The following is a 13,022-nucleotide window of genomic DNA, read 5'->3' on the forward strand; positions in this document are numbered from 1 at the left end:
TGACCATTTACAGCGGCATGTTCGCTTCTTTTTATCCCCCCAAATACACACACACACACACACACACACAAAAAACATTCAAATAAATAAAACTATAGAATATTCCACAGTTCATTTTTATAGTTTATCGTAACGAGTATTTAATTTAAAATCAACGAAAATATCGCGAATGAAAGCGTTGTTATCACGATAAGCGTGTTGAATCCACTGTTGTGAACGCGCAAATGAGTAACGCTCGCGGATCAGACTCAGCGCGAGCACTGTTAGCGTGAACGTGCGAGTGAAATAACTCACAAAAACTGTGGGAAATCATCAAGAAATCAGCAATAAACCGACAGTAAGATGCTCATTTGTCTTTATAGATGAGTGTTAGTGCGGATAGCGGAAGATAAAAGCTGTAGTTGAGGGAGTTTGTGCGGCTTGCTAAGGAAAACTGTCATACGCTTGTCTGTTTATCAGTGTTTTGATACATAACTTGATATCATGTTTTACAGGGTTCGTCAATCATGAAGGGAAACGCTTTCTCCCGTGATTTAGGGTAGAAAGACAACATCTGTCAAACAAACACACACACACACACACACACACACACACACACACACACACACACACACACACACACACACACACAGAACTCATCACCTGTCAATCAAACACCTCTTAACCTAATTGTGCTGCTGAAGATGATGAAGATGTTGATGATGATGCGGCCCTGACTGACTGACTGACACACACACACACACACACACACACACTCGAGATCATGGGCTCGTCTCTCAGTGAACCCTGCATCTATGATAAGCTGTCGGAGAGCATCGAGATCCTCCGGCAGTCCGGCTATCGCTACGGGATGACCGAGAGAGAGATCGAGAAGTTCATCAAGCAGGTTCTGGAGACCAACGAGCCCCGCCGAGACCCGCCGCAGTTCCCGGTGCTGAGGGCCGCCGTTAAGGTACGGGAACACGTGACCGAACGCGCGGAACATCGGGTCGAGATCCGGACGGATAACATGAGTTTTATATGGTGCGTTCAAGTCATCGCGTAAAGATCGTGTCTACGAGTTGAACGCACATGAACGCCACCACAATGTCGTAAATACGAGTGATGGCATTATAACATGTAACGATAACGTTAGCAAATTAATTAAAAACATAAAAAATCAAAGTACACCTGATGGAACTAGAGTTTAAGAACCTTGCTGTATTTTTGTGTAATTAAGAGAAAGTACACCGCCATCTTACTCCGACGAAAGAGACTTGAACGCACATAAACACGAACTTCCCAGGAGAACTTGACCGCACCATTCATAGGCGCCGATACCGTGGGTGCTCCGGGGCTCGAGCACCCACGGAAAATACCGAGCACCCACGGAAAATACCGAGCACCCACGTGTGCCAGACTGCCAGTAGGCGCTCTGTCTACATTCATTTAAAATTAATCATTGCAGTCGGTGATATGTGAAGCGTCTGTCACACTGTGATTGGTTATGTCGCAGTCAGTCGAGTAGTATCGCCCATAGATATCTATGGTATCGCCTGCTCCATATCCTATCCACCAATCACAGCGTTTCTCGGATGAAAAGCCTCTTTAGTGACCCTGCTCTGTACGCAGCTGCAGCGCAGTCAGGGCCGGATTAACCATTAGGGCAACTGGGCACTTGCCCAGGGGCCCATGACATCTAGGGGGCCCTGACAGGTAGGAAATACACAGAAATTTAATAAAGTTATCAAACTCTTTACGATCTTCTTCACTGCATAAAGTGCATCTACGCGGGTTCACGCGACTTTCCTGCTGGTTGAGCGCGGTAAAGTTCGTTTCAGTTTCGATATTAGCCGGACATTTGTTCTATAGGGTCGGTAGTCTAACAAAGATATCAATAGCAAGATTAGTTTTAACATTATGTCACCATTGTATATCGACATGATGAAATATTCGTTCAAAATCATTCGTGCATTAATGCTGCATAATTATAGCCTACCTGAGAATGCTTTGACGCGTTATAGCGCACGATGCTTAAGGGAACATCTGCCAAATCCACCAACTGCGGTAATCGTAGTCTATAATTTGTATTATTTAAAATTACTTTTAACATTTAAAAACAGACGTTTTCAAATTCCAAAGCTTGCAGAAGGTTCCTAATGTCAATACTGACTTTACAGCTATACAGCTTTCCTGGTAGCCTTGAGTAAATTAACATGTCTAAGAAAATGATTCATAAAACGTATAAATATCAGTTGAGCCTATGTTTATTTTCGTCATTGACACAGACGAAAATGAAAAGACTATCAGTCAAAGTTCAGCTTTAGGAGAGGTAGAAGTAGGCCTATAAGAATACTGAGAGAATAAGAAATATGAAGATAAGGAGAGAGCAGACAAATAATCTAATGACAAGGTTTTAAAGAGAGCCTATTTCTTATAATTTTTTGGCCTTCAAAAGTCCTAAATTGCACATATGTAGGTCAGAGAAATCCAAATTTTCTCGGGGGAGCATGCCCCCGAACCCCCCTAACTACGGGGGGCCTTGAGTCTTGTTGCCCAGGGCACAGGAAATTGTTAATCCGGCCGTGAGCGCAGTTCTTTTAATTCTGTTCCTTCTGAAGAATTAACCGCAATGGTGAGTTAACAAATCTAATTTTTACTGTGTGGACTTGTGTGACAGAGTCCTGCGCGGGTTCGGGTAGCCTACCCGCAAATTTTGCTCAAACGGGTGCGGGTCGGGTCGGACACGGGGGAAACACGGGTCTAAACATGGGTTTAAAACAATCATGTGCAAACGTACAAATATATGCACATCTTTAGGAACACATCTACAAAAATATGCCCGTATTTCAAGTTAAAAAAATAATAATTTAAAATCCACATCAGTTTATTTGTGCCCACGCCCTCCCAACTTTTAAAAAGTCATCATAACCGCGCGCGCACGCGATCTGCTTGCAGTCGTCGAGATGGATGCTGAGGAGTTGAAGAAAAGAATAGCTAGATGGTAAAGTTGTCGACAAAACTGAAGAAAACAATGTTGTGAAAGGCTTTGCTGCATGCATTTTCGTGTTGGATAGCCGCAAATGCGGAACTTTATCGCGGAGGAAGAACGCAGATAACTGTTTCTGTGGTAACAAACCAAGCAGTTCTATCGAACAGTATTTTTCAAATTTAACACTGTTAAGTGTCGGCCGCTGTCCATTTCCTAAGGTTCTGAAGTGCAAAAAAATTGATTTTTTTTTTTTAAAGGGCGTACGCCCATGAGCACCCACGGAGGAAAACATAAATCGGCGCCTATGGCACCATTAGTCTATATATCTTTATATAAAACGGTTAGTTCCAGTCCTTGATTCTGATTGGTCAATAGCTGTGTTTTATTCACGTTAAAGCGTTTCACCCAACGTTTCTATGTATCACTACACAACACCCCTAGCAACCACTCTAAGCCCCGATCTTTACGAGTTGTGGGCGTGTCAGTGAGAAACACTGCGGTATACCGCGATACTCACAGGTATATAGCAGTTATATTGTCAGGCTTTTCTATTTACAGCGAAGTAAGTTAAGCTAATCACAGAATATGATGGCATTATAACATGTAACGATAACGTTAGCAAATTAATTAAAAACATAAAAAAACAAAGTACACCTGATGGAACTAGAGTTTAAGAACCTTGCTGTATTTTTGTGTAATTAAGAGAAAGTACACCGCCATCTTACTCCGACGAAAGAGACTTGAACGCACATAAACACGAACTTCCCAGGAGAACTTGACCGCACCATTAGTCTATATATCTTTATATAAAACGGTTAGTTCCAGTCCTTGATTCTGATTGGTCAATAGCTGTGTTTTATTCACGTTAAAGCGTTTCACCCAACGGTTCTATGTATCACTACACAACACCCCTAGCAACCACTCTTAGCAACGTAAACATGTTTGATCTCATTGATTGTTCATTGAAGCTTATACAGTATTGTGCGAGTGTATCTGCGTTTACAGTAGATATAGCATTTTCCTTCATTCATAATAAAAAATCTGAATGTCCGCTGCGATATCTTGTCCTTTTACCAGTTAAGAAGTTTTCTCATGCCGTGACACACTAGTCATTAATCAGTGGCGTCTTGCTTCTCCGTGTTCACAAGTTTCAGTCGTTTCAATGTGAAAGTCTTCTCTACTGACTGACTCGCTCATAAAGACAGTGTTTGCCGCCATCTAACGGTGAAATAACGTGTGTAACTTCTGCTGCTGTTCACGCTCAGGGACTATTTTTCCCAGCGGAAGGAAGGCTTTTAGTGATTTAACTTCATGAAAGTTGCATTGATGCATGTTTGTTTGGCTTTAATATTTGTATTGTGTGGTAACCGTTTTATAAAAGCAATAAGGTACTCAAGGCTAGTGCTCACCATACAGCACAGCCTCTCGTAGCTTATTGCTTACACGTGTGTGTGTTCAGTTCGCAGTGGCGGTGGGAGTCCTGCTGGTGGCAGTGCTGGTGTTCTCGTCTCCTCTGGGATCGCTCAGCGCTGCGGGACACAACAGCTCGTCTCCGCTCAGTCACGTGCGTCTGCTGGCGCTGCCCATCGCACAGAAGTACAACCTGCACGGTGAGACCCGCTCACACACACATTCCCACAGGTGTATCTGAACACGTGTGTGTGTGTGTGTGTCAAGTCACCTTCATTTATACAGCACTTTTAACAATATAACTGTTTCACAGCAGCTTTACAGTGATAACAGGAGATTACAGTAACAGAGATTGATTAGGCTTTACAGCAGCTCTAGAATAAAGTTATTGTCCAGATAAAGTTAGTTTTCGATTGATTCACTTCCGTTGCAAAGATCATTAGTTATTAACTTAAAATTGTGAAAAGATTTTTTTGAAAACGTTATCATCTCAGCGCAAACTTCAAAAACACGAATCTGTGAAAGCGCTGACGGCGTGCACATGCGTATTACGTGTTCAGTCCATAGGTATGCGCGTTTGAATATATGTGTGTGTGTGTGTGTGTAGGGTTTCACCAGCGCTGGGCGTCCGGCGCTCCGCACACGGCTCCGGTGAACTGCTCCGCCTGCGCAGACGTGACCGACGTGATGGAGCTCACTGACGCACTGAGAGCGTCCGCGGGGAAGATCAGACTCACACAGCCACTGCTGCTCAAGGTACACACACACACACACACACACACACACTCACCATACACACTCTCATGTCTGTGGCTGTTAACATGTGTGTGTGTTTCAGGGTGGAGCGTCTCTGTCTCGGCGTGTGTCTCAGCTGGACCAGTTCTCCTCGTCTGACCCTCTCTCTCCGTCTCCTGCCAACTTCACTCTGCTCTGGTAATGACGCTTCACTCAGTCTAACACACACGCATCGAATGCTCAGCGTTTACAGCAGCTTCCCGCAGAACTAAACCAGTGTGCTGTAACTGTGTTAGTGTGCGTGTGTGTGTGTGTGCCCGCAGGAGTTTCTCGTCCAGTCCCAGAGAGACAGTTCTCGGCTGGCTGTTCCCTGACGCGGAGCTCTGCCCCCTGCTGGAGAACACGGGCACCACCCTGCAGCGCTGCCAGCTGAGTGACATCACCAGCCCTCGTCACACGGTCCGTCACTCTCACTGCATCAGAACTAGTGCACGTTACACTCTATATATGCGTTACACTCTCTATATATGTTACACTCTCACTCTATATATATATGTTACATTCTCTCTATGCGTTACACTCTCTATACGCGTTACACTCTCTATGCGTTACACTCTCTATACGCATTACACTCTATGTGTTACACTCTCTATGTGTTACACTCTCTATGTGTTACACTCTCTATGTGTTACACTCTCTATGTGTTACACTCTCTATGTGTTACACTCTGTATGTGTTACACTCTCTATGTGTTACACTCTCTATGTGTTACACTCTGTGTGTTACACTCTCTATGTGTTACACTCTGTATGTGTACACTCTCTATGTGTTACACACTCTGTGTTACACACTCTGTGTTACACACTCTGTGTTACACTATGCGTTACACTCTGTATGTGTTACACTCTGTATGCGTTACACTATATGTGTTACACTCTGTATGCGTTACACTCTCTATGTGTTACACTCTGTATGTGTTACACTCTCTATGTGTTACACACTCTGTGTTACACACTCTATGTGTTACACACTCTGTGTTACTCTGTGTTACACTCTATGCGTTACACTCTATATGCGTTACACTCTCTATGTGTTACACACTCTGTGTTACACACTCTCTATGTTACTCTGTATGTGTTACACTCTCTATGTGTTACACTCTCTATGTGTTACACTCTCTGTGTTACACTCTCTATGTGTTACACACTCTGTGTTACACACTCTCTATGTTACTCTGTATGTGTTACACTCTGTATGCGTTACACTCTCTATGTGTTACACTCTGTATGTGTTACACTCTCTATGTGTTACACACTGTGTTACACACTCTATGTGTTACACACTCTCTGTGTTACTCTGTGTTACACTCTATGCGTTACACTCTATATGCGTTACACTCTCTATGTGTTACACACTCTGTGTTACACACTCTCTATGTTACTCTGTATGTGTTACACTCTCTATGTGTTACACTCTCTATGTGTTACACTCTCTATGTGTTACACTCTCTATGTGTTACACACTCTGTGTTACACACTCTCTATGTTACTCTGTATGTGTTACACTCTGTATGCGTTACACTCTCTATGTGTTACACTCTGTATGTGTTACACTCTCTATGTGTTACACACTGTGTTACACACTCTCTGTGTTACTCTGTGTTACACTCTATGCGTTACACTCTATATGCGTTACACTCTCTATGTGTTACACACTCTGTGTTACACACTCTCTATGTTACTCTGTATGTGTTACACTCTCTATGTGTTACACTCTCTATGTGTTACACTCTCTATGTGTTACACACTCTGTGTTACACACTCTCTATGTTACTCTGTATGTGTTACACTCTGTATGCGTTACACTCTATATGTGTTACACTCTCTATGTGTTACACTGTATGCGTTACACTCTCTATGTGTTACACTCTCTATGTGTTACACTCTCTATGTTACTCTGTGTTACACTCTCTATGTTACTCTGTGTTACACTCTCTATGCGTTACACTCTGTGTTACACTCTCTATGTGTTACACTCTCTATGTGTTACACTCTCTATGTTACACTCTCTGTGTTACACACTCTCTATGTTACTCTGTGTTACACTCTCTATGTGTTACACTCTGTATGTGTTACACTCTCTATGTGTTACACTCTGTATGTGTTACACTCTCTATGTGTTACACTCTGTATGTGTTACACTCTCTATGTGTTACACTATATGTGTTACACTCTGTGTTACACTGTATGCGTTACACTCTATATGCGTTACACTCCCGATGTGTTACACTCTCAATGCGTTACACTCTATATGCGTTACACTCTATATACGTTACATTCTCTATATATGCTTCACACTCTCTATGTGTCACTTACTATATGCTTCACTCTATATATGCATTACACTCTATGCGTTACACTCTTTATATACGTTACACTCTATATATGCGTCACAATCTATATATGCATCACACTCTATATGTTACACTATATATGCTTTACACTCTATATATACACGTTACACTATATATGTCTTACTCTATATGTGTTACTCTCTCAATATATGTTATACTCTATATATGCACTACACTATGAGTTACACTATGTATTACACTTTATATATGTATTTCACTCTCTATATGCGTTACACTATATATATGTGTGTTACACTATATATGCATTACACTCTGTTACACTCTATACAGGGTTTTTCCTGCATAGAGAATTATGAGGCGTCCGCCTCCGTCAAATTTCGTGCCGCCTCCCGCTCTCGACAAAACTCGGACAGACAGTCATGGTCAGATACACTTTTTCCACCGTGACGGTTCTGTTGCGGTTACCACTTGTGTCCCTTCTCAACCCGTATAAGTGCTGCAGCAGCGCGCTGCACGCGGATAAGTAATAAAACCATTCCATTCCAATTAATCGAGGGTGGATGACAGATAAATAAATAATTTTGTGTTGAGTTTAATAAAGACACGGAACTCGGTAAAACGCAATGAACGTGCGTCACTTTACTTTCGTTTTCAACAACGTAACGTTAATTCTCTTCATGGAAAACCAATCAAGGAAAACATATCAGGAGGACTCGACAATAACGCTTGTCTGGGACCATATACTTTGTCCGGGACAAGTGTGTTTTTCTTTCTTTCTTTTTTGAAGGGAAAAGTGAGAGAGAATTGTAGCCCATCCGGACAAATGCCCTGATTAAAAAAAAAATGTATATAAAAATATTCCGAATCACCGAAAACGTGAGGATGATTCTGTTTTATTTAATTTAATGTAAGTGGCGATTGATAGCCTATAGTTGATAATATAGGCCTACCTAATGTACTGACGGTAACAAAGTTGCGCTGCTGAGGCTCGTGCTGTTATTTATAACATATTATGGTTAAGAAACAATATATTGCCTAGGCTACACACGACCAGAGTGATGTTTTCCTGAATGCCATCAAGATTGAAACCGAGACTGATTTCATAACAGTTCAATAAACAAATAGTTAAAATTAAGTCACTTACATTTGAGACGCAATGACTGTTTCTGCAGCGAAAATAGTTCCAAACAAAGATCACAGCAGAACCGTAACGTATCTCACAGCAACACTCAGCCGTGTTTCATTACTGAATGATTCAGCGTTTTGAACGAATCGATTGAGTCAAAGATTCAATTACCTATTCATAAACTGCCTCATTCCGAATGAATCAGCCTTTTGAATGAATCGTTTGAATGAATGACTCAATGACTCGCTCATTAAGACGGTCGCCTGCCGCCTCCTACTGGCGGTTTAGTTTCATAAAGTATAATCTTTTCAACATTCCTTATTTGTATATTCAAAAATATTTAAAATAATCTAATTTAATACAGTTATAATTGTTCAATGTAAATTATTTAATTTGATTGGAAACAGCCTAATGTCTTATTTTAATTGAATATATTGATCAAATTTAAGAATTTGAAATGAAAGATGGAGCAAACATTTAATAAAATAAAACCTTATAAAGGTACAAAAAATTATTCTGTTTTCAAACAGCGATGTAATGAAACATTGACAATTTACGTTTGAATGGAGTAAAGCCGCTGTTAAGGCTATTAAGGAAATGTAATTTTGCCAAAAGAAGAACTTAATTCTTAAATTCTTAAATTGTTAATTTTTAATTAGCCAACTTCAGTGTGATATGTAACCATATTATCATGCCTAACACTGAGAATTTGAATAATTGTAATGTGATCAGATGCAGATATCTAAATCAAAGAATATGGGTGGTTTGCGGGTGGATTTTTTTATTTTTAACAATAGATTCGGGTGACTCAAAGTGCACCAGATTAATGAATTTATCTTTAAAATGTACAAAAAATTCTTACGGGGGGGCATGCCCCCGGACCCCCCTAGAGGTACCAACCTCCACCCACAAAAATAATGCCGTAAACACATTAGGCTATATGATGATCTATGAAAAATAACATTTAATCACTTTATTATTAAAATACATTATTAGGATTTTACCACCTCCGCCTCATTTTGAGCCAGGAAAAACCCTGCTATATATGCGCCACACTCTATATATGCGTTACATTCTCTATATGCGTGTTACACTATATATGCATTACACTTACACTCTGTGTTACACTCTATAAATGCATTACACTTACTCTCTATATATGCGTTACACTATATATATATGCGTGTTGTGTGTTGCAGAGAGTGCAGGTGTTGGGTTGGCTCGTGGTGGCTGACGGTTCTCCGGCTGTTCATGTTCTTCCCGTCCAGCGATGCCAAAACCACTGCCGCTCCTTCAGTCTGTGGCTGGAGCCGGGAGACATGGGTAAAGACCATCACATGATCCGATAGGCTCCCGGTCAGGAAGCAGCGTCTCACTGATGTGTGTGTGTCCGTGTGTCTGCAGTGTTCGCCGACCCGCGCCACTGGCTGATGGAGCTTCTCCCGCACGGATCTCAGGACGTGATGTGTGACGGCCCGGTGCTCTGAGACCGGCTCTTCGTGCCAATACTGTGGACTCAACCCCGTCTCGCAGGAAACCTTCACTCGCGGCGATCAGCGCTGAGGAGAACGACGGCCGTGCAGAGATCAGATGCTAAATCCAGACGCCGCGTGACCCTCGGATTGTGTTCAGGAAATGACATCATTATTTCTCTTCATTCTTTGGTCTTTTCGTTGAGCTCCGGTGTTTTCTGACCGCCGTCTGTCTGGATGAAACTCAGGAACATGTTTTCGGACGTAATTCATGCCGGAGTTTAAAAATAAGTTTTGTTTTGTTGAAAGAAAATCACGTGTGTGTTTTAGGGCTTTCTGATTATTTCTGACATTATTTTCATGACAAATAAGCACTTTTTATCAACTCAAATTACTGAGATGCAAAATACACAGTATGCAAAAAAAAAAAAAAAAAAAAATCTCATTACCGTAATGCAAAAATAAATAATATATTAAGTATTTTTACATCATGGTATTATATTTATATTAGGGTAATGGGAATATTTTTTCTGTAATAAAGTGATGGAAACAAGGTGAGAATATTTTCTCCATATTATGGTAAATCTATTTTTATATGATGGTAATGAGGATGATTTTTTTTTTGGGGGTGTATTACGGTGATGAGAACCAGTATTTTTTGTTGAGAATATTTTTCCATGCGATTAATTTTTTTTTGCATAACCGTAATGAGGATGAGTATATCATTTTCATTACGGTAATGAGAACGAGAATATTGTTGTTGTTAAATTATGGTGATGTGAACTAGGCCTGTCGCGATAGTCGATAAGTCGATTAATCGCACGATAAAAAAAAACGAGCTCGATAATTTTTCCGGCCGCGATAATTCCATTTGCATGCTTGTTTGTTTTCCTCGTCTCTCTCTCTCTACCAAAGAGACTGGATGACCACTCTCGCTCGGTTCTTTAGCGTATAGGAGGAGTGAACCCTCTTGTTGTCAGTTGCATGGTCTTTGTGTGAGAAGGCGGCGCCGCGGCGCTCAGTCACATGGTCTTTGTATGGGAAAGCGCCGGCGGGAGTGTTTGCGGCTACTGCCGGGAGAGAGAGAAGACGCTAGTTGTGAGTTGCGACAGCGAGCCCGATCACATGAAAATGCGTATCTATACCACGAATGTTATTTCTCGTGCCATTTATACGCCAAAAATAGTTTTTGCGTGCATATGATACGCTCTTTATGGCGTGTAATACGCACGCACTCCTCACCCCTAATCCTAACCAAGTATTTTCAGTGCGTAGCATGCCTTCCCGACAGTACACAATCACTTGACAAAGTAACAGGAGGACAAAGTAACAGGAGTAACAGTGCAAAATTGTGCGATATGGCTTGTTGAGGCTTTTTTTTATTTGTTTACAAAGGTCCTAACTGTCAGTTTTGCCTGTTATGGAATGTATCACTATTTAATAATGTCTAAAGCCTAATGTTTAATATTTTTTGAAGTGCAATTTTGTTTCATTTTATTTATTAACAGACATTTATTTTGTTAACAGACACTAAGAGTCCATTGCTTTCATTGTTTTTGGTTGTTTTGTTCATTTTTTGGGATATTTAAAATGTTTTCCGTTTTCAATGTTTAATATTCTTTAGAAATAAAAGTTTATAGATCGTTGAAAAGGTGTACCTGCATTATTATGCCATTATAATTATATGAAATGAAAATGGTCTCAGAACGACAATATTATCGTTTATCGCGATAATTTCTTGGACAATTTATCGTCCAGCAAAATTTGTTATCGTGACAGGCCTAATGTGAACTACCTTTTCTTGTGCATTACGGTGATGAGAATGAGAATATCGGTGTATTGTGGTAATAAAAATGAGAATGTATTTCACTATCGTAACCTAAGTGATGAGAAGGAGAATATTTTTTTGTTACGGTGATGAAAACATATTTTTGCGTTACAGTAATGTGAACGTGTGGAAAGTGTGTTTTATTGTCATGAATATAACGTCACGATGCAGATTCACTCGTTTGTCTCTCTGACGCTCTGCAGATCAGCCAATCAAAGCACTTTAAATGTTTGTCATCAGCTGATGATGTCACATCCTGATGAGTGTTGGGTGGAGTCTCGCCGCTCCTCTCCACCAATCAGAGACGACCGAATGTGATGACATCATCATCGCGATCAGATTGTGTCGATGGTGTTTTCTTGTCCTCCGGAGATTAATCATTGTAAATAATGAGAATAAGATGAAGATTATGTGATTTACTAATATGATTCAGAGATCTATGATGATTGTGATTTTACACAGTAAACAAAAGCTGCTGTTCGTAACCTGTGTGCTTTCAGTGTTTGTGTGTGGTGAATTATGGGATTGTTCAGTAACTTTTTAAAAACTTTATAATGTCTAAAGCCAGAGTTGAGTATGAAGAAACTGTTTAAATACCAAAAAAACAGCTGATCAATATTATATACTATTATTATAAACTATATAGTTCATTTTAATTATGCATGTATATAAATACTTGTACAAATGCACATAAGTAATTAAATATTATTCATTTTATATGTATTTATGATTTAAATATGTCATATATATTATTTAAATTATAAATATATATATAACATGAAAATTGTAATATTGTGTGCATTTGTGCAAGTATATATTTATATATATATATGCATAATTTAAATTATATTTTAATTAATCAATATATAGAAATATAAAAATAATCATTTTTATTTTTTATATTGTATATGTGTATAATATTACATAAAAACATATCAAGATATGTCAACATTTACTTTGAAGGAACAGTATTAACATTAAAAATATATTTTTTGGATATTGTTGCTTGGATATACTGCTTGATTTTTTTCTCCAAAACAACAAATTTAGTTTTTTTGCTGTTTAAATTTGCTCAGTGAAAGCTGGCGGCTGACATTTCCCGGTGG

At 39.9% G+C, this 13,022-nt stretch overlaps 1 protein-coding gene across 2 annotated transcripts; it reads left to right on the top strand.

Annotated features, from left to right (window-relative positions):
• The first annotated feature begins 200 nt into the window (after window positions 1-200).
• On the top strand, window positions 201-12,401 carry cUnh6orf89 (chromosome Un C6orf89 homolog). 2 transcript variants are annotated; one of them, XM_081384969.1, is made up of 9 exons: window positions 201-337; window positions 495-952; window positions 4,431-4,581; window positions 4,989-5,137; window positions 5,220-5,314; window positions 5,440-5,575; window positions 9,816-9,939; window positions 10,021-10,861; window positions 11,868-12,401. In XM_081384969.1, exons 2-8 carry the CDS (start codon window positions 764-766, stop codon window positions 10,101-10,103), a joined length of 927 nt encoding a protein of 308 aa, XP_081241095.1. In that variant the 5' UTR covers window positions 201-337; window positions 495-763; the 3' UTR covers window positions 10,104-10,861; window positions 11,868-12,401. The 2 variants fall into 2 exon arrangements, with proteins under 2 accessions (XP_081241095.1, XP_081241094.1); XM_081384968.1 differs by having other exon boundaries at window positions 217-337; window positions 5,413-5,575.
• The last annotated feature ends 621 nt before the right edge of the window (window positions 12,402-13,022 follow it).

The sequence above is a fragment of the Scardinius erythrophthalmus genome, assembly GCF_964197995.2.
Source record: "Scardinius erythrophthalmus genome assembly, chromosome: 14".
Classification (NCBI taxonomy): Eukaryota; Metazoa; Chordata; class Actinopteri; order Cypriniformes; family Leuciscidae; genus Scardinius; species Scardinius erythrophthalmus.